Source organism: Grampus griseus (assembly GCF_964374135.1).
Source record: "Grampus griseus genome assembly, chromosome: Y".
Classification (NCBI taxonomy): Eukaryota; Metazoa; Chordata; class Mammalia; order Artiodactyla; family Delphinidae; genus Grampus; species Grampus griseus.
Window position 1 is genome coordinate 17,348,213 of NC_139016.1, and position 19,854 is coordinate 17,368,066.

Genomic DNA, 19,854 nt, shown 5'->3' on the forward strand with positions numbered 1-19,854 from the left:
AACTGACAAAGGATAAATCTCCAAAATATACAAGAAACCAAACTGAGTTATTTGTAGTGAGGTGGATGGACCTACAGTGTGTCATACAGAGTGAAGTAAGCCAGAAAGAGAAAAACAAACACCATATGCTAATACATATATATGGAATCTAAAATAAATGGATGTGATGAACCTAGGGGCTCAACAGGAATAAAGATGGAGACGTAGAGAATGGACCTGAGGACACGGAGGGGCGTGGGAAGAGTAAGCCGGGATGAAGTAAGAGAGTAGCACTAACATATCTACACTACCAAATGTAAAATGGATGGCTAGTGGGAAGCTGCTGCATAGCACAGGGAGATCAGCTCAGTGCTTTGTGACCACCTAGTGGGGGGGATAGGAAGGGTGGGAGGGAGGTTTAAGAGAGAGGGGATATGCGGATGTATGCACACATATAGCTGATTTGCTTTGTTATACAGCAGAAACTAACACAACATTGTAAAGAAATTATACTCCAATAAAGATGTTAAAAAAACATCTTTGCTTTCCAATGTAGGGGTGCGGGTTTGATCTCTGGTCCGGGAGCTAAGGTCCCAAATGCCTCTAGTCCAGAAAACTGAAACATAAAACATAAAAGCATAAAACATAAAAAGAGGTAATATTGTAACAAATTTAATAAAAAAACTTAAAAGAAAATGGTCCACATCAAAAAAATCCTTAAAGAAAAAACTGCTCAAACATTTTTATAGACAAATGTTGAAAAGCATTATTATTCACAATAGTCAAAAAGTGGAAAAAACCTAAATGTCTATGGAGAGAAGAATGGATAAACAAAATGTGGCATACATATATAATGGAATACTTTTAGGCCAAAAAATCAATGACAAACTGACATGCTACAACATGGATAAACCCTGGAATTATAGTAAGTGAAAGAAAGTGAGACACGAAGGCCACATACTGTACAATTACATTTACAGGAAATATCCAGAATAGGTCATCTGTACAGACCAAAAATAAGTCTTTGGCTCAAGGACTAGGAGAAAGGGGTGAATGGAGACTGACTAGATGGCCAAAGATTTGTTTTTGGAACTACACAGAGGTGGTAGTTGCACAACACTGTGGATGTACTTAACCCACTGAATTATTCACTTTTAAATCGTTTATTTTCTACAGTGTATTTTGTATTATGTATTTGTATTATGCATTATCTCAAATGACAACCCCCAAATTAGTTCAGAAAAGTCACTAAACAACAACGCTACCACAAAAGCAGTAATAACAAATACTGAGAGGAGGTGGTAATGACATAATCTGATTTCTGGAGCTGCCACAATACAATACTCAGAAGTCCTATTTTCAAGAAAATATGTATAACTGATTCACTTTGTTATAAAGCAGAAACTAACACACCACTGTAAAGCAATTATACCCCAATAAAGATGTAAAAAAAAAAGAGAAAATATTAGAAGGCAAATGAAAAAATAGGAAAGTATGGCCTATTCAACAAAACTATCCCTGAAAACTGGACCTGACAAAATCTGAAAATCAACTGTCTTAAATAAGCATAGTTAAAATACTGTTCAAAGGACTGAAGAAAAACAGGGGAATGGTGTCCCCTGCAAATAGAGAATTTCAATAAAGAAAAAAATTACAAAAAGGAGACAGAGAAGTATTCCTAAGCTATAAATGAAAATAATTAAGGGGAGAAAGTCACTGGATGGTTTCAACAGATTTGGGTAGGCTAAAGAAAAAATCAGCAAGCTTTAAAATAGGTTGACTGAGATTATTCAGTCTGAGAAGCACTGGAGAAAAAAGAATAAAGAAAAATAACCTAAAACACCTGTGGGACACCAATAACAACATCAATACATGCATTACGGAACTCCAGAGAAAGAGGACAGAAATAAAATGGCAGAAAGACATTTGAAGAAATAATGGCTGAACAATTCCCAAATTTTAGGAAAAAGTGTGCACATCCAAGAAGCTCAATCCACTCAATCCACTCTAAGTAGAATAAATTTAAAAACTTTAACCAAACTCTCAAAAGCCAAAACCAAAGACAGAATCTTGAGAGTAGCAACGGAGAAGCAATTTATCATATATAATGAATCCTCAATAAGACTATCAGCAGATTTCTCATCAGAAATCAGGGATGTCAGAAGTTTGCGATAACACAGAGTGATGAAAGAAAAAAGAATGAAGAAGAAATAAAGATAACATTGCTTATATGTGGAATCTAGAAAAACGATACAGATGAATTTATTTGCAAAGCAGAAACAGAGACACAGATGTAGAGAACAAAACATAAGGACACCAAGGCGGGAAAGGAGGGGTGGGATGAATTGGGAGATTGGGATTGACATATATACACTACTGGATTGACGTATATACACTACTATGTATAAAATAGATAACTACCAAGAACCTACTGCACAGTACAGGGAATTTTATACTCTGTTGTGACCTAAATGGGAAGGAAATCCAAAAAAGAAGGGATATATTTCTATGTATAACTGATTCAATTTGCTGTAGAGCAGAAACTAACACAACACTGTAAAGCAACTGTACTCCAATAAAAATTAATTTAAAAAAAAAGGAAATTAAAAAAAAGAGAGCTATTCCTAGAGAATCAAAAGCTGAGGAAGTTTGTGTCTAGCAGATATGTGTGCTCTGTAAGAAATGTTAAAGGGAGTCCTTCAGACTGAAATTAAAGGACACTAGAGTGTAACCAGAATCCATACAAAGAAAATAAGAACACTGAAAAAGGTATCTAAATTGGCAAACACAAAAACCAGTGGTGCATTTTTTATGACTCCTATTTTCTTTATAAATGACAAGTGCATGGAATGAAAATTTTAATACCATGTCCAAGGGCAAACAAGTAATTTGTGACAATAATAATATAAAAGAAGAGGGACAGACCTACATAGGAACGAAGAATTTTGTTTGAAACTTACTATTGAAAATAAATTGGTATTAATTCAGACCAGATTGTTTTAAAACAGTAATTGTAATCACCAAGGTAACCATTAAGAAAATAACTAGAAAATAAACACCAGATAAGGGCATTAAGTAGAATTAAACTGGAATAAACCAATTAATCACAAGGAAGGAAGTAATGGAATAACTGAGGAATAAAAAAGATTCAGAAAAAAAAAAAAAAAAAGATTCAGGACATGCACAAAACAACAAATGGCAGAAAGAAGTAAAGTTCTTCCTTACTGACAATTATATTAAGTTTAAAATTAAAGTTTCAAAAAGCAAAGACTGGCAGAATTAATAAAAAACTTCATTCAACTATTATCTTCTTTATAAGAAACTCACCTACAAATAAGACACAAGTGGACTCAAAGTAAAACAATGAAAAAATAGACTACAGGTAAATAGTGATGAAAAGAGAGTAGGAGTGGTTGTAGGAATATGAGATGAAATTAGACTTCAAGTAAAAAATTGTCAAGCAATGAAGACGGACATGATATATTTATAAAAGGGTCAATTTCTTAACAAAATAAGTAAAATAGAGAATAGAAAACCAACAGAGAATCACCAAAACCATAACCTAGTTGCTTGAAATGATTAACAAAATTGAGAAACCTTTAAGAAGAGTATGACAAAGAGAGACAAGACAAATTATTAAAATCAGAAATGAAAGTGGATTACTGCTAACTTTACATAAATAAAAAGGATAATAAGAAAATACTATGAATAACTACATCAGCAAATTAGATTACAAAAAAAAAAGATGATGCACAAATTCTAGTCCCGAATATGAATGGTAGTCCCCAATATATGTGGGGGAAAAAAAGTAAGAATCATGAGGCAAGAAAAATGGTAAAACTAGATTAGCTGTATGATCTCATTATAATCAATATTCAGGGCTATGTTTTTTAATGAAACAATAGTGATGTTATTAGGAAGAAAGAAAAAATTCAAGAACTTGTAAAATGTCAGAACTGGAAGAGAGTACTGGAGGTGTCAAGTCCATTTTATGTGGATGGAAAAACTGAGGGAGATGGACATAAAAGTTATGAAAATGTTTTGTGGAGGTTAATCTAAATCTAAAAGTGTTCAAATGAGAAAATGTGTAGTGTGTTGCAGACAGAGAGAGTGTGCTATTTTATCTCCTAGAAATTCCTGGCTTAGTAACCTTTGCAAAACAGGGTGATATAAATGAATCCTGAAAAATTTGAAGTCTGAAACCACCCCTCCCACCTCTGTTTAAGCACTATAAAATTAGAATCTATATCCAGTAATGTTATCAGAAAACCTATTACAGACTATGAGGCAGATTAAAAGGCCAGAAACAAGGTTTTAGGTTTTATGCTGTTCAATAATTTTCTGATTTTTTTCTCTTCATCTTAAGGATACCCCACACCCTGGTGGTCTACACAGGATTGCAGCTTGAAATAGCATATAAAGGGAAAGAGAGATGCATTGCTAAACCCAGTCTCCAAAACTTTTATTTCCTCCAAAACTAAGTTTTTCATTCACTGCCATTCACTTCATGGCAAACATTAAATCCATTTGTCCCCTATTTCCAGGTACTTACTGGCACACCATGAGACATGAGGGTGTTGGGATTCATGAGGGTGACGAGCTGATGTAGGAGGTCAGGCTGGCTATCAAAGAGCTCAGGTGTTAGCCTCTTCATCACCTCCTCCAAATGCTCTGCTGCCAGTGAGGGTACACCATACCAGGTCTTCGGCTCACCCCTGCTCAGGTAAAGAGAGACACATAAAGACTGGAAATATCCTTGCATACTGAGGGAATCTTGATATCCATCCCAGCCATTTGGAGCCTGCTCACCAGTGTAGGTAGTTAATGGAGTAACTCCAGTGATCCTCAATATGCCAACAAAATGCTGAGAATACCATGCCTACATAGAGCCAGGGAACCTTCATGCCTGAGATATCTGCATTAATGTGGCAGAGAACAGACTGATCCAGCACTGGCATCACATTCAGGTTCCATCCACTGTTTGCATACTCCTGTCAGGTCAGAGATTTACCAGAGTGAGTAGGGAGCAGGTGGGTGAAGAAAGATAACTGCTTGCTCTAGTTTGGGAATAAAAACCTAGTTTTCATGGGCCCACAGAAGGTCCACTGTGTTTTCTGAATGCAAATCATTTTTCTGCATAGAGAGGGAAGACTATGACTCAAAATATTAATTATCTATAATCCAGTTAAGATTTATCTGCCCCTGAAATTAACACTCTTCATAAATGTTCTTTAAAATCACTTTATCTCAGTTACACTCCAGGTATGCTGTGCCCCTAATGAAAATTTACAGACAACGATGTTACTCCTTAAATTACTTACATCTTCTAAATATCATCATATTTTTCTTTTCTTTATGCCTTTCTATTACTTGTCCAAAACAAACACACACAGATATATTATTCTGGAAGTCTTGCCCAAACCTTAGTACTACTCTGGGTAGTTTCCATAGGATATTTTAGGCTGTCTCTTACTTCCAAACTACTAAATTATTAAGTAAATTATTTATACCATCTCATTTATTTCTTGGTTGTGTTTGACACATTGTTATTAATTCATTTTTTGGAGTATCAAAGTCACTGGTGAAATCTCAGAGTAGGAAAAAGCGGTTGGGTGAAACAACAGATACTGCAGTACACTTGGGAGGAAAAACTCCAAAACTCCTGCTTTTGAAAGCTTCCTTATATTTCAAGGAATACCACCTCTTGCTATACCTCCAAGCTGTGCTTAAGTGATGAGTTGTAAATATCTATGCATTGAAAGGTCATACACAGAGCCAATCTGCAAAGAATTTAATAAGAGTATTCAGAGATCTAACAAAAAATTTTTCTTTGCAAAATCCTTTAAAAAAAGTCATATAAAACATACACACTACACAATCCCAAAAAATAGCAACAAATACCCCAAGGGAAGGAGAATATGATTTCCAGAGCTGTCACATTAAAATACTCAAAATGTTCAGCTGTCAATAAAAAATTATGATGCATGCAAAAAAAAAAAAAAAAAAAAACCCAGAAAATATGACCCATTCAATGACAGGGGAAAAAAAAAAGAAGAGAAACTGTCACTGAGAGAGCAGAGACACTGGACTTGCTAGAAAAAGGCTTTCAGCATCTTAAATATGCTCAAAAAGCTAAAGGAAACCATTGACAAAGAACCAAAGGAAACCAGGAGACCAATGTCTCCTCAGAAAACTCGAGAGACAGAAGAAAAAAAAGGTCTCAAATAGAAATTCTGGAGCTGAAAAGTATCATATTTGAAGCAAAAAATTCACTGGAGCAGTTCAATAGAATGAAAAGTCAGAACTTAGTATCAGGAAATCCGAAGACAGGTCAATTGAGATTATTTACACTGAGGAGCATAAAGAATAAAGGAAAATGAACAGAGCCTTTAAGTCAGCTGTGGGAAACATTGAAGCAAACCAACATACTCTTAATAAGAGTCCTAAAGGGAGAGAAGATAAAACAAGAAATAGAATATTTGAAGAAATAACAGCTGAAAACTTCCCTAAAGATATTAATCTACACATCCAACAAGCCTAATGCAATCCAAGCATAGCCAAACTATTGGAAGCTGATAGTGATTCTTACAAGCAGCAAGAGAGAAGTGTTATCTCTCCTACAAAGTATTCTCAATATGATTAGCCTATTTCTCACTAGAAACTATGGAAACCACAGACAGTAGGCTAACATATTGTAAGTTATAAAAGAAAAAATAAATAAGTCAAGAATTCTATAACTGATAAAAACTATCCATCAAAACTGAAGGACAAACTGACATTCCCAAACAAAAATGAGGGATCTGCACCACAAGAAATAGTAAAGAGAGTTATCTAGGCAAAAGTTCAAAAATCACTAGATGGTAACTCAAAGATTTATGAGAAAATATGATACAGGTAACTACATGTATAAATGTAAAAGCTCAATACTATTGCAGTTCTGATTTGTGACTCTTTTTACCCTTATGATATAAACACAAATGTATTGATATAAAATAATAATTATAAGTCTATGTTAATGGGCACACAATTTATGAAGATATAATTTACCATAATAACAAAGGGATAGAGAAGACTCTGTGCAGGAACAATGTTTAAAACTAAGGTGGTATTAACCAAGTGTAATATATATTAGTTGTATAAGGTAACCACCAAGAAAATAACTAAAAAATATACAAAAAGGGAAATGACATACTGAGGAAAAAAGTCAATTAAACAATCAATTAAACACAAAAGAGCAATGATAAATGAGTAATAAAGGAGAAAAATAATCAATTAAAAATTAAACCCAAAATGAAGGAGTAATGTGGGAATTGAGAAGAAAAATGATTAACGACGTAAGAAAAAAAGAGCAGAATTAAGTTCTTCATTATCAGTAAATACCTTAAATGTAAATGGATCGAAGAGGAATGCCTCTTCAATTAAAAGGCAGAAACTGGCAGAATAAGAAAAAGACCTGATCTATTATGTCTTGAAAAGACTCAAAGCCTTAAACACAAATTAAAAGGGAAAAAATCTGAAGAACTTATTTTGTGCAAATAGTAACCAAAGGAGAGATGGGGTCATTGTATCACTATCAGACAAGATAGATTTTGAGAATTATTCAAGATAAAAAGACATTATACATTGATAAGAATGGTCAATCCATCAAGAAGACAAAACAACACACACCTAAAAACTAGCCCCAATATAAATGAAGCAAAAATTGACAAAGTTGAAGGGAGAAATAGAAAATTCTATAAAAATAATTGAAGGTTTTAATATTGCTAAGACAATAATGGCCAGAACACCACCAGAGCAGATATGAATATGAAAATAGGAAATGTGAACAACACTATAAATCAGCTTAAGGTAGACACAGACAATCCCATCCAGTAACAGCAGAATTCATATTTTTCACAAGTGTAAAACAGACCATTCCCCAGGATAAAACATGTTAGGCCATAAAACAAATCCCAATGAAGTATAAAAAAACTAAAATAATAAAATCTTTCTGCACCACAAACAAATGGAACTAGAGATCAATATCCAATGAAAAACCAGAAAATTTACAGATATGTGAAAATTAAACTACACACTTTTAAAAACCATGGGTCAAAGATGAACTCACAAAGGAGAAATTAAAAGATACTTTGAGACAGATGAATAACAACTGAAAAAGCTTAATCTAAGAGAAAGAAGTTCAAATGACTAAAATCACAAAAGAAAATGGGTATAACTGAAAACTTCACAGAAAAAGGTATTATATAAGAGGACAATGTAAAAACTGTATACCAACAAATCATATAATCTAGATGAAATGAACAATCTACTAAAAACAATCTCCCCAAACTGACTCAAGAAATAAAAAATGTGAAGACTGATAACACATAAAGAGATTTAATCAGTAATCTAAAACCTTTGAACAAAGAAATGCTAGAATGAGATGGCTTCACTGGTGAATTCTACCAGTGAAAGAAAAATTACAAGAAAAACTGCAATCTGACTCAAACTCTCTGAAAACCAGAAAAGGAATGCATCCTTAACTCACTTTATGACATCAAGTCAGACAAAGACAGCACACAAGAACTACAAACCGCTATACATTATACACTGATACAAGGCACTTCAGCAAATACTAACAAACCAAGTCTAGCTGCTTATTAAAAGGATTATACATCATGATCCAGTGAAATTGTCCCAGGAATATAGAGGATGGTTCAAATATAAAAACCAGCCAATGTACTACCCTATATCAGTAAAATAAAAAGGGTTAAAAAACTCATGATCATCCTAACTGATGCATTTAACAATAATCAGCACCCTTTCATGGTAACTATCCTCAACAGTCTCAGATTAAAAGAGAACTTTCTCAACCTACTAAAAGCACTTGTGAAAAACCCACAGCTAATATCATACTCAATGATTAAAGACTGAAAGCTTTCCTCTAAGATCAGGAACAAGACAAGGATTCCAACATTTTGCCACGTCCATTCAGTACTGTAGTGTAAGTTCTATGCAAAGCAATTTAGCAGAAAAATTTTAAAATATTAAGTAAAGTAGATGTATAGCTATATTTGCATACCACATGATCTAATACACAGAAAATCCTGAAGAATGTACCCATAAAAAACCGAGCTAGTAAAGGAATTCAGCTAAGTTACACAACACACAATCACACAAAATTCAATTGTGCTTCTTTACCTGAAAAGAAAATTTAAAAAACAAGTCTGTTAAAAACAGCATTATAAAGAATAAAATATTTAGGAATAAATTTAATCAGAGATGAAAAACTAATACAATGAAAACCACAAAGCTCTGCTGACAAAATTAAACAAGACAAAGAAATGGAAAGAGATATGTGTTCATAGGTTAAAAGTCTTTATTTATTTATTTATTTATTTATTTTTGGCTGTGTTGGGTCCTCGTTTCTGTGCGAGGGCTTTCTCTAGTTGCGGCGAGCGGGGGCCACTCTTCATCGTGGTGCGCGGGCCTCTCACTGTTGCGGCCTCTCCTGCTGTGGAGCACAAGCTCCAGACGCGCAGGCTCAGTAGTTGTGGCTCACTGGCCAAGTTGCTCCGCAGCATGTGGGATCCTCCCAGACCAGCGCTCGAACCCGTGTCCCCCGCATTGGCAGGCAGACTCTCAAACACTGCGCTACCAGAGAAGCCCTGGTTAGAAGTCTTAATATCATTAACGTGGCAAAAGTACTCAAAGCAATCTACACATTCAATGCAACCCTTATCAAAATTGCAATGACCTTCTTAGCAGTACTGGTAAGCCAATCTTAATATTCAAATACAATTACAAGTGATCCAGAACAGCCAGTCTTGAAAAAGAACAAAGTTGAAGGATTCACAGTTTCAAATTTCTAAATTTACCACAAAGCTAGAGTAATCAAAACAGGGTAGCATTTAGACTAATGGAGTAAAAATGAGAGATCATAAACAAAGCCACATTTCTATGTCAATTTTGACAAGGATGCCAAAACTACTCAGTGGAGAAAGAGCAGTCTCTTCGAGAAATGGTGCTATGACTACTGGATATTTAACTTCAAAAGAATGAAGCTGAAACTTTATTTCACATTGTAAGGGAAAAGTAAAACAAAATGGGTCCAAGACCTAACTAGAAAAAGAAAACACAGTGGTAAATCTTCACTGCTTTGGATTTGGTGGATTCTGAAAATAACACAAAAAGTACAGGCGACAAAAAAAAAAAAAAAAAAAAAAAAAAATTGCACTTCTTTAAAATGAGCACTTTTCAGAACACTATCAAAATTATTTTTAATCCTGTAATACGACAAAAAACTCTTTTAAGTCACGTTAAGTCATGTATCTGATAAGGGTCTTTTATTCCAAACATACATAAGAACTCAAAGTCAACAATAACCTCAACAAAGTATAATATGAGCAAATCTAATTCAGCTACACATTAGAATACTACACCGCTTATAAGTGGAAGTGGAAATTCCACTTGTAACTGGAATTTATTCCCGAAATGCAAAAATGGTTCAACATACAAAAATTAATGAATGTAAACTTTTCATTAATAAAATGTAAGGGAAAAAGACACACAATCCTCTTAAGTTATTCAGAAAAAGCACATCTGACAAAATTCTACAACTTTTCCTAATACAAACAAGAAATGGAAGGAAACAGAAATTTCTTCAGGACGATAAAGACTACATATGAAAAACCTCTAGATGACATTATACTCAATTCAATATTAAAAGACTGAAGCTTTGCCCCTAAGATCAGAAACAAGTCAAATGCCTACTTTCACCATTTCCATTCAACACGGAATTGCAAGTTACAGTCACAACAATTAGTCAAGAAAAAAAAAATGCAATCAAAATTGAAAAGGAAGAAGTAAAATCATCTGTTTGCAGATGACATTATCCTATACGTAAAGAACCCTAAAAAATCTACCAAAAACCTGTTACAACAAATAAACTTAGTGAAGTTGCACGCTACAGAAATCAACCTACAAAAAACAGTTGCATTTTTAAAAGCTGACAATTAACAATCCAAAAAGAAAATTAAGTAAATAATTCTACTAACAACAGTATCAAAATGAATACCAAGCAGTAGAAGTATACAAACATTAAAAACTACAAAACATCGCTGAAAGATATTAAAGACATAATTAATGGAAACACATCTGTGTTCATGAATTCTAAGACTTAAGATGTCAATACTACCGAAGTATTCTACAGACTCAATCTTTATCAAAATTCAAACAACAATGGAGAAGTGAAAAAATCCATCTAAAATTTTCCTGAAATAGAAAAATCCACCCTAAAATTCACATGGAATCTCAAGGACACCAAATAGCCACAAAGTACAGTTGAAGGTATTACGTTTCAAGAAGCTACAGAAATCAGTGTGGTACTGGCATAGGATACATTAGAGACCGATGGAATAGAACAGAAAGCCCAGAAATAAATTACTGCAAATACAGTCAACTGATTTTGACAAGGGTGTCAACACCACTTAATGGGGAAGGACAGCCTTTCCAATAAATAGGAAACTTAGATATCCACTACAAAAGAATGAGGCTGGCCCACATACAAAATTTCAACTCCAAGTAAGTCAAAGAGATATACAAAAGAGCTAAAGCTGTAAGACTCCAAAGTCGGCAACAAGTACATGAAAAGATTCTCAGCGCCTCATCATTTAGGGAAATGCAAATCCAGATGGAAGATAATAGTTTACTTTCACACATTAGGAAACTGCTATTACCAAAACAAAAAACCAGCCCACAAACTGACCAAAAGACAAATAGCAGAAGACATGTGTTGACCTATACATGGAGAAATTAGAAACCTGGTGCGCTGCTGGACAGAATGTAAAATGGAATCGCTGCTGTTGGGGTTTCAAATTATATAATCTAGTAATTCTAATCTAAGCCTATACCCAAATAAAAGCAGGAAGTCAAAAAGAAATTTGCTACACCAATGTTCACAAAAGCATTATTCACAATGGCAAAAAGATACAAACAATCCAAATGTCCAACAACAGAAGAATTAATGAACAAAATGTGCTATATATATATATATTATTCAGTTTTAGAAAGGAATGAAATTCTGTTATATGCTACAATACTGATGAATCTTTAAGACACTATGCTAAATGCAATAAGCAAGACACAGAAGTATGACTCCATTTACATGACATATCTAGGGCAGTCAAATTCATAGGCAGAAAATAACAGTGGTTACTAGAAGCTGGAGGGAAAGGAGAATGGGAAATTATTTAATGGGTACAAAGTTTGTGTTTGGGGTGATAAGAAAGGATGATGGTGATGGTTGCATGACCTTGTGACTGTACTTAATGCCACTCAAGTATATAATTAAAAATAATACAGTAAATTTTATATTATGCATATTTTACCATAATTTGAAAAATATCAACTACAAAAGTCAAAAACTTCAATTAAAATATGAAAAGGACCTAAATAGGTATTTCTCCAAAGGAGTTACATAAATGGTCAACATACACATGAAAAGATGCTTGACATTAGTTATTATAATGAGATGACTACAACCATGTAACAGTCAATAACAAGCATTAGTAGCCATGTGGAAAGCGGAACCCTCATTTGCTACTAGTGGTGTGGTAAACAGTTTAACAAATTAAACATAGATTATCACGTAATCCAGTAATTCCATTCCTAAATACATACTCAAGAAAAATGGAAACTGGTGTTCAAACCAAAAGTGTACAGGAATGTTCACTTAACAAATTCAATACTCTTTCATAATAAAACATTAACAAACAAGGAAAAGAAGGAAAATACCTCAACATAATAAAGGATATACATAAAAAGCCCACAGCTAATTTCACAATCAATAATGAAAGATTGAAAGCTCTTCCTCTAAAGAATAAGAAACAAGAAGAATAAGGAATAAGTCTGATCATTCTTCACAGTACTATTCAGAAAAAGGTACTGGATTGCCTTTCTGGTGGGAGTGTAAAATGACAGAACCACTGTGAAAAATGACATGGTTGCTCTTCAAAAGATTAAACTTCATGTTTCAGGAATTCCACCTCTGGGAATACTATATGCAAAAGAACTGAAAAAGGGTCTTGCACAGATATCTGTACATCTGTATTCATGAAAGTATTATTCAATATAGCCAAAAGGCAGAAGCAACCCAAATATCCATCAACCAATGAAAAGAAGATCAAATGTAGGAAATTATGACACATGCTACAAGATATAAACCTTGAAGTTTATAAACTCTGAAAACAGTACACCAAGTGAAAGAAGCCAGCCACAAAGGACAAATACATATAAGGTACCTAAGCAGTCAAATTTAGAGAAAGTAAAGTTAGAATCATAGTTGTCAAGAGCTGGAGGAAACACTCCCATTCACCACAGCAACAAAAAGAATAAAATACCTAGGAATAAACCTACCTAAGGAGGCAAAAGACTGTATGCAGAAAACTGTAAGAGACTGATGAAAGAAATTAAAGATGATACAAACGGATGGAGAGGTAGATATATCATGTTCTTGGACTGGAAGAATCAACACTAAAATGACTATAGTAAAAATGACTATACTACCTAAAAGCAATCTACAGATTCAATGCAATCCTTAACAAATTACCAATGGCATGTTTTACAGAACTAGAACAAAAAATGTTAAAATTTGTATGGAGACACAGAAGACCCTGAATAGCCAAAGCAATTTTGAGGGAAAATGTAAACAGAGTTGGAGGAATCAGACTCCCTGACTTCAGACTACACTACAAAGTTACAGTAATCAAGACAATAGGGTACTGGCACAAAAAACAGAAATATAGATCAATGGAACAGGATAGAAAGCCCAGAGATAAACCCATGCACCTGTGGTCAACTAATCTATGACAAAGGAGGCCAGAATATACAAGGGAGTAAAGACAGTCTCTTCAATAAGTGGTGCTGGGAAAACTGGACAGCTACATGTAAAAGAATGAAATTAGGACACTTCCCAACACCATACACAAAAATAAACTCAAAATAGACTAAAGACCTAAATGTAAGATTGGACACTATAAAACTCTTAGAGGAAAATACAGAAAGAACACTCTTTGACATAAACCACAGCAAGATCTTTTTTGACCAACCTCCTAGAATACTGGAAATAAAAACAAAAATAAACAAATGGGACTTAATGTAACTTAAAAGCTTTTGCACAGCAATGGAAATTACAAACAAGATGAAAAGGCAACCCTCAGAATGGGAGATAATATTTGCAAACGAAATCAATGGACAAAGGATTAATCTCCTAAGTATATAAACAGCACATGCAGTTCAGTATTAAAAAAACAAAAAACCCAATGAAAAAATGGGTGGAAGACCTAAAGAGACATTTCTCTAAAGAAGACATACAAATGCTCAAGGACTACATGAAAAGATGCTCAACATCACAAATTATTAAAGAAATGAAAATCAAACTTAAAATTAGGTTATCACCTCACACCAGTTAGAATGGGCATAATCAGAAAATCTACAAACAGCAAATGCTGGAGAGGGTGTGGAGAAAAGGAAACCCTCTTGCACTACTGGTGGGAATGTAAATTGACATAGCCACTGTGGAGAACAGTATGCAGGTTCCTTAAAAATCTAAAAACAGAATTACTATATGACCCAGCAATCCCACTACTGGGCATATATCCAGAGAAAACCATAATTCAAAAAGACACACGCACCCCAATGTTCATTGCAGCACTATTTACAACAGCCAGGTCATGGAAGCAACCTAAATGCCCATCGACAGATGAACAGATCAAGAAGATGTGGTACATATATACAATGGAATATTACTCAGCCATAAAAGGGAACGAAATTGGGTCATTTGTAGAGACGTGGATGGATCTAGAGACTCATACAGAGTGAAGTAAGTCAGAAAGAGAAAAACAAATACCGAATATTAATGCATATATGTGGAACCTAGAAAAATGGTAGCGATGAACCGGTTTGCAGGGCAGAAATTGAGACACAGATGTAGAGAACAAACGTATGGACACCAACGGGGGAAAGTGGCTGGGGGGTGGGGTGGGGGTGGTGGGATGAATTGAGAGATTGGGATTGACATGGATACAGTAATATGTATAAAATGGATAACTAATAAGAATCTGCTGTATAAAAAAATAATTTTCAAAAAATAAATAAAAATAGAAAAAAAAGTAGAACATGTTGCCACTTCTTCTGTGATAGTAAATGCTGCTGAAACATCTGCAAAATGGAGGAAAAAAAAAAGAGAGAAAGATCCCGCATGCTGCAACTAAAGATCCCACATGCAGCAATGAAGATCCTGTATGCCAAAATGAATATCTGGCACAGCCAAATAAATAAATAAACAAATAAATAATTTTTTTTTTTTTTTTAAAGAGAAGCTCTGGGTGATTTTCTTCCTTTTCATTTATATTTTTCAATTTGCCACAATTGATGTAAATACTATTAAAAAAAAACTGGGGGGAAACAGACTCTTCAAGTGTTTCTACATACACACAAACATATATACAGTAACACAGTATACATACACAAAAACTGAATGTGCCTTGCTGAATCTCTATCTTCTTAGAATCAGTACTTCTTAGAATCCAGACTTTTTTGCGGTCTGGATCAATTGTCACATAAGGCTTAACATGTAGGACAATCTATATAAAAAAACCAAACACTAATTTTCTTGGTTGTAACTAGCATGGCAAAACAACAATTATTATAGGGATAATTCATCAATAACACATGAGATGGATTATTTTTTTAGCTTCTTCACCCCAAATAAGGTTGCTTCATCCATCGTATTTTTTGGTTCTGCACTGAGGGAGAGATTGCTAACAAGATTTAGTCAGAATTTAGGACATCTAAATTGACCTCTGAGTAGGTAAGAGATCTCCTTGTATTAAAGAATAAAATGAAGCCATTTCTTGATGCCCTCCTAGTTCTTTCAAATCATAAATGTGTGAACAAGTTAGTTGTAGCATTTGTGTTTTTCTATTATGCAGGTAACTAAAAGGTGGTAACTTCCAACAATTACATGTGGGGAAAGAGGAAGGACTACTGTGGATTCTAACAGATAACTGCAAGGTATCATGCTATTCCTTGTGCCTATCCCCAGGAAAATACCAAAGAGGAAAATGTGGTAGTAATAGTGGCTATCCAAATTCTGGGTCACTGACAAGATTTTCCAATGGCATTAAATTTTATTGGCCTGCTCCCCAGTCACAGTGTAAATATGAATTACCAACCACATTACCTCCTCCTCAGGAGACAGGTTTCCTTTGCTACTGCTAACAGGAAAACCACTGCCAAATTCTTTGGAATGAATGTCTGCTCCATACTCAACTGTCACATCCTCCTCAATGCTGCTCACCAGCCTCCAGAATTCCTTCTCCACAAGTTCCGTAGGTACCATCTGTGATAACAGGTGTAAAAGATGATCGTAGCCCACTATATTTTGGCCCCACGTGTCCATGAGCACTAAGACTATCAGACACCAATCCCTACATCCGCATTCCACAATCACATACGTGAACAGGCATGTTGAAGTAGTCCACCTTGAAGGAATCAGCCATTTCACCAAAGCTCTGCAAAGTGTACTCCTGGGTAGCCTGCTCAAAGCCAAAGGCTTCCGGGGGTCTCTTACACTCCTGAAATAGAAAATATTTCAGTAAGACAGAGGCAATAGACAACAAACCCCTTCAAAAAACCAGCTAGAGATATATCTTATGCTATTCCTCCACTTTAATTTTCCAGGTGGAATAGTTTCTTTAATATCTACTAAACTTATTTCCTTTTGTTCCTTTGGTTCACATCATCTGGATTACAGTCCTTCCTGTCTGTCTTAAATTTCTACCATCCTACAGCTACTCTACCCAGCCATTCTCTCATTTACTGTGTCACTGATAGCTAATTATAACCTAACAAAAGTTATTAACTTAGAAAAATGGAGGAACCTACTTTACTCTTCCCTAAAACCAGGAGTCTGTATTAAAAACAATTACCAAGAACTAAATTTAAAACATCTATGGTGGACAGCCCTTACCGCCATGATACACTTTGGGCACCTCCAGACCCCTCTGGGGATTTCAGGAAGGGGTGGCAATAGGCAAAAGATGTGATAATTGTCATCACAGACATCACAAAGAAGAAGTTTATCATCTTCATCCCCTCTAGAGCACATTCGGCAAACATATGAGTCAATCTACCAGGAAAAATAAAATAATATAAGCTGCTTGTTCAAGGAAACTTTATCCTAGGCTTCCAGACCATTCATTCTGAACAGCCACCACCAGTCAATGACTATGCATTGTTCTACTCATGACTTCACTCATGACTTTTCACTGTCTGGTGAAAAATATGACAACATAAATAATTACTATGCATGTTAAGAAATGAACCATAATTAACGTGTGTTGGAAGAAACAAAAAGTAGACTTTATTTAAGTTTCACGGTACAAACCCAAAGCATGAAGGTACATACTAGCATAGATCATTCAGAGAATTACCTATGTTAGTAATAGCTGGTATAGACTGCAAGTTGAATATAAGTAGGTCCAATGACCCACTATCCAGTTATACCTGCTATTCTAATGTGAAGTTTAATAGGTTTCCATTTCATTTAACTGTCTTCAGTTTAGATAATGAATTAGATAGGTCATAAGGAGAGAAAGATTAAGGCAAGGTCTAACAACTTGGATCCTTAGCTACTACAGAAATAATTTATTATTAAGTACACTTTAAAAAGAAGAGACACTAGTAGACTTTTACCAGGAAGGATTCATTACTAAAAAATTACTTGCAGTGAGGATAGGCTACATTGGGAGAATGCAGAAGTAACAAGATCAGTAAAGGGCAGAAAGACACAACTGAGAGTGGGAAAAAAAAATCTGCTGAGTATATGGAGGTAGACACACACACATAAATTCTCTTATTAATCTGTAGATATAATAATTTGTCAAGAACATGTATATGTAAATATATGTATTTACACACATACATAAATATATGTAAATTTATAAAATATACACGTTTATACACAGATATATACATTGGCATATACTTACATATATGTATGTAGGCAGTTACCCTCAGTCACAGCAATTCCAATACTATATATATACACCACGTAAGTGTCTACATAGCTTACCTAAAGTCATGTAATTTAATAGTATTATCTATAGTAGCCCCAATCTGGAAAGTACTAAAAACACAGGGTTAAGTGGGGACACAATCCCAATGGTGGTAGTAACGATAATCTCTCAGTGGACATGATTAAGAGGAAGGAAAAAGCAAATTTATCACTTTATAAAAATGTAGCAACTCTAGCATACTAAAGAGATTATAAAATCTTTCAGATGAGGTGGAAGAAAAGGTGAAAAGAAAGATTTATATACATAAAAGACTTAAGTAAAGCAAGATCATAGGAGAGGCACTACTATGTAAAATGTGATTTTTAGAGCCCTGAAGCATTTGCCAGAAAACAGCTCTTTCACATAATTTATATTTAATCACATTGTCTCCTACTACATTAAGATGTAAAAGTTAAGAATGTGCTTATCACTGGAGTTGAAAAGACACAAAAATTTGGAGGAAATTTCTGATATAGAACATAGGATATGAACTTTGCTCCTGACTACAATACTTGAGTATGTTCTTTCTCCCTCCTGGCCGTCACTGTCTTCATATTTAAAGGGCTTAGAAGTAAACTGAAGGAAGGAGAAAGTAAGGTGCGATAAAATAATTTTAGCTTCCACCTCATCCTGATAGTTCATAAACAGTGTTAAGAGTCCTTACAAACTGGGTATTGCTTTGATTCTTCCGCAGCTGCATGGTCATCTTGGTGCAGGGCTCTAGGCTGTTACTCGAATCCTCCTTGGGCAGTGCCGACATCACTTTCCAGTTCCCACTCGGTTCCTCCTTCATTGTAACAGTTGAGGGGCATATGACCCCTTCTTTATCTAGGGGAGTCAGAAACAAACCTGAAAACAAACAAATCCATCTGCCATCAGGATTAACAAACTGTCTCCCCCATGGTACTTTAGTACTTTACCCTTCACTTTGCCTCATAGCCTATTAGGCTTCACCTTTCTTCCGTAAAGTCTTATCCTTGGCTACAAGGCCCAAGCCCATCATCTTGGGACCTGCCCCATAGATTTGTAGCTTCTTCAGCTCTGGGTTTTTCTCAATGTCTTCTTCTGTGGGTTCTGGCTGTTGAAAGAAGGTTCAGAGAAGGAAGTGGTTTTATATAAACGGGCATTATACTTAAGATCTAGACTTTCAATTCGCAAAATATTCCAGCAGTATAAATGGAAAAGAGGTCATAAAAATTCAAGTCAGTCAACAGCCTCCACCTTGTTTACTGATGGATGTATTTTTATCTGTGGGTAAGGGGTGACCAGGGATGGACAAACGAAGACAGAAATTTGAGAGGTAATAGTCTCGATTTTTTTCACACTATAAAGGATATGGTACAGTACTCCAGTATGTTAAGCTTAAGTATCACAAAATATATAACTTATACCAAAGAGTACAATAAATAAATTATAAAAAAGCCCCTTTCTGCAACTCAGTTGAAGACGCAAATGGGAAGATAAGAGGACTCCTACTATTCTACTGTTCTGTTTGAACTCAGATAATAAGAAATAATTCCCTTCTCCTGACAATGTATTTAAAGACCTAGGAAAGCAGAAATGTTATGTGTCAAAAAATACACACATTGTATGCCATTTTCAGTACATCTCTTTTTAGTGAACACCACGAAATGTATTTTATCGACTGTATCAGTTTTGAACAAAAACAAATTTAAGCTCTATTACATTTCTTCTTTCCATCTAAAATCTGACGTTATCTAACTTTTATTCTACATATATATAAAAACACATATGATAGCCGATTTCCTGGTTTTAT

General features: G+C 34.7%; 1 protein-coding gene across 7 annotated transcripts in view; it reads right to left on the reverse strand.

Annotated features, from left to right (window-relative positions):
• LOC309817678 (lysine-specific demethylase 5D-like) overlaps positions 1 to 19,854 on the reverse strand; it is a 44,588-nt gene that overhangs the window by 17,586 nt on the left and 7,148 nt on the right. For 3 of the 7 annotated variants that reach the window (XM_082646945.1, XM_082646946.1, XM_082646944.1), the window contains exons 7-14: positions 19,032 to 19,155; positions 18,742 to 18,926; positions 16,991 to 17,149; positions 16,476 to 16,595; positions 16,202 to 16,360; positions 15,486 to 15,602; positions 4,789 to 4,970; positions 4,532 to 4,694 (exon numbers count right to left, since the gene is read on the reverse strand). In XM_082646945.1, coding sequence (XP_082503071.1) covers positions 4,532 to 4,694; positions 4,789 to 4,970; positions 15,486 to 15,602; positions 16,202 to 16,360; positions 16,476 to 16,595; positions 16,991 to 17,149; positions 18,742 to 18,926; positions 19,032 to 19,155 — 1,209 coding nt within the window. The remainder of the gene's footprint in view (positions 1 to 4,531; positions 4,695 to 4,788; positions 4,971 to 15,485; positions 15,603 to 16,201; positions 16,361 to 16,475; positions 16,596 to 16,990; positions 17,150 to 18,741; positions 18,927 to 19,031; positions 19,156 to 19,854) is intronic. The other 4 variants (XM_082646950.1, XM_082646949.1, XM_082646947.1 and 1 more) reach the window with 3 other exon arrangements.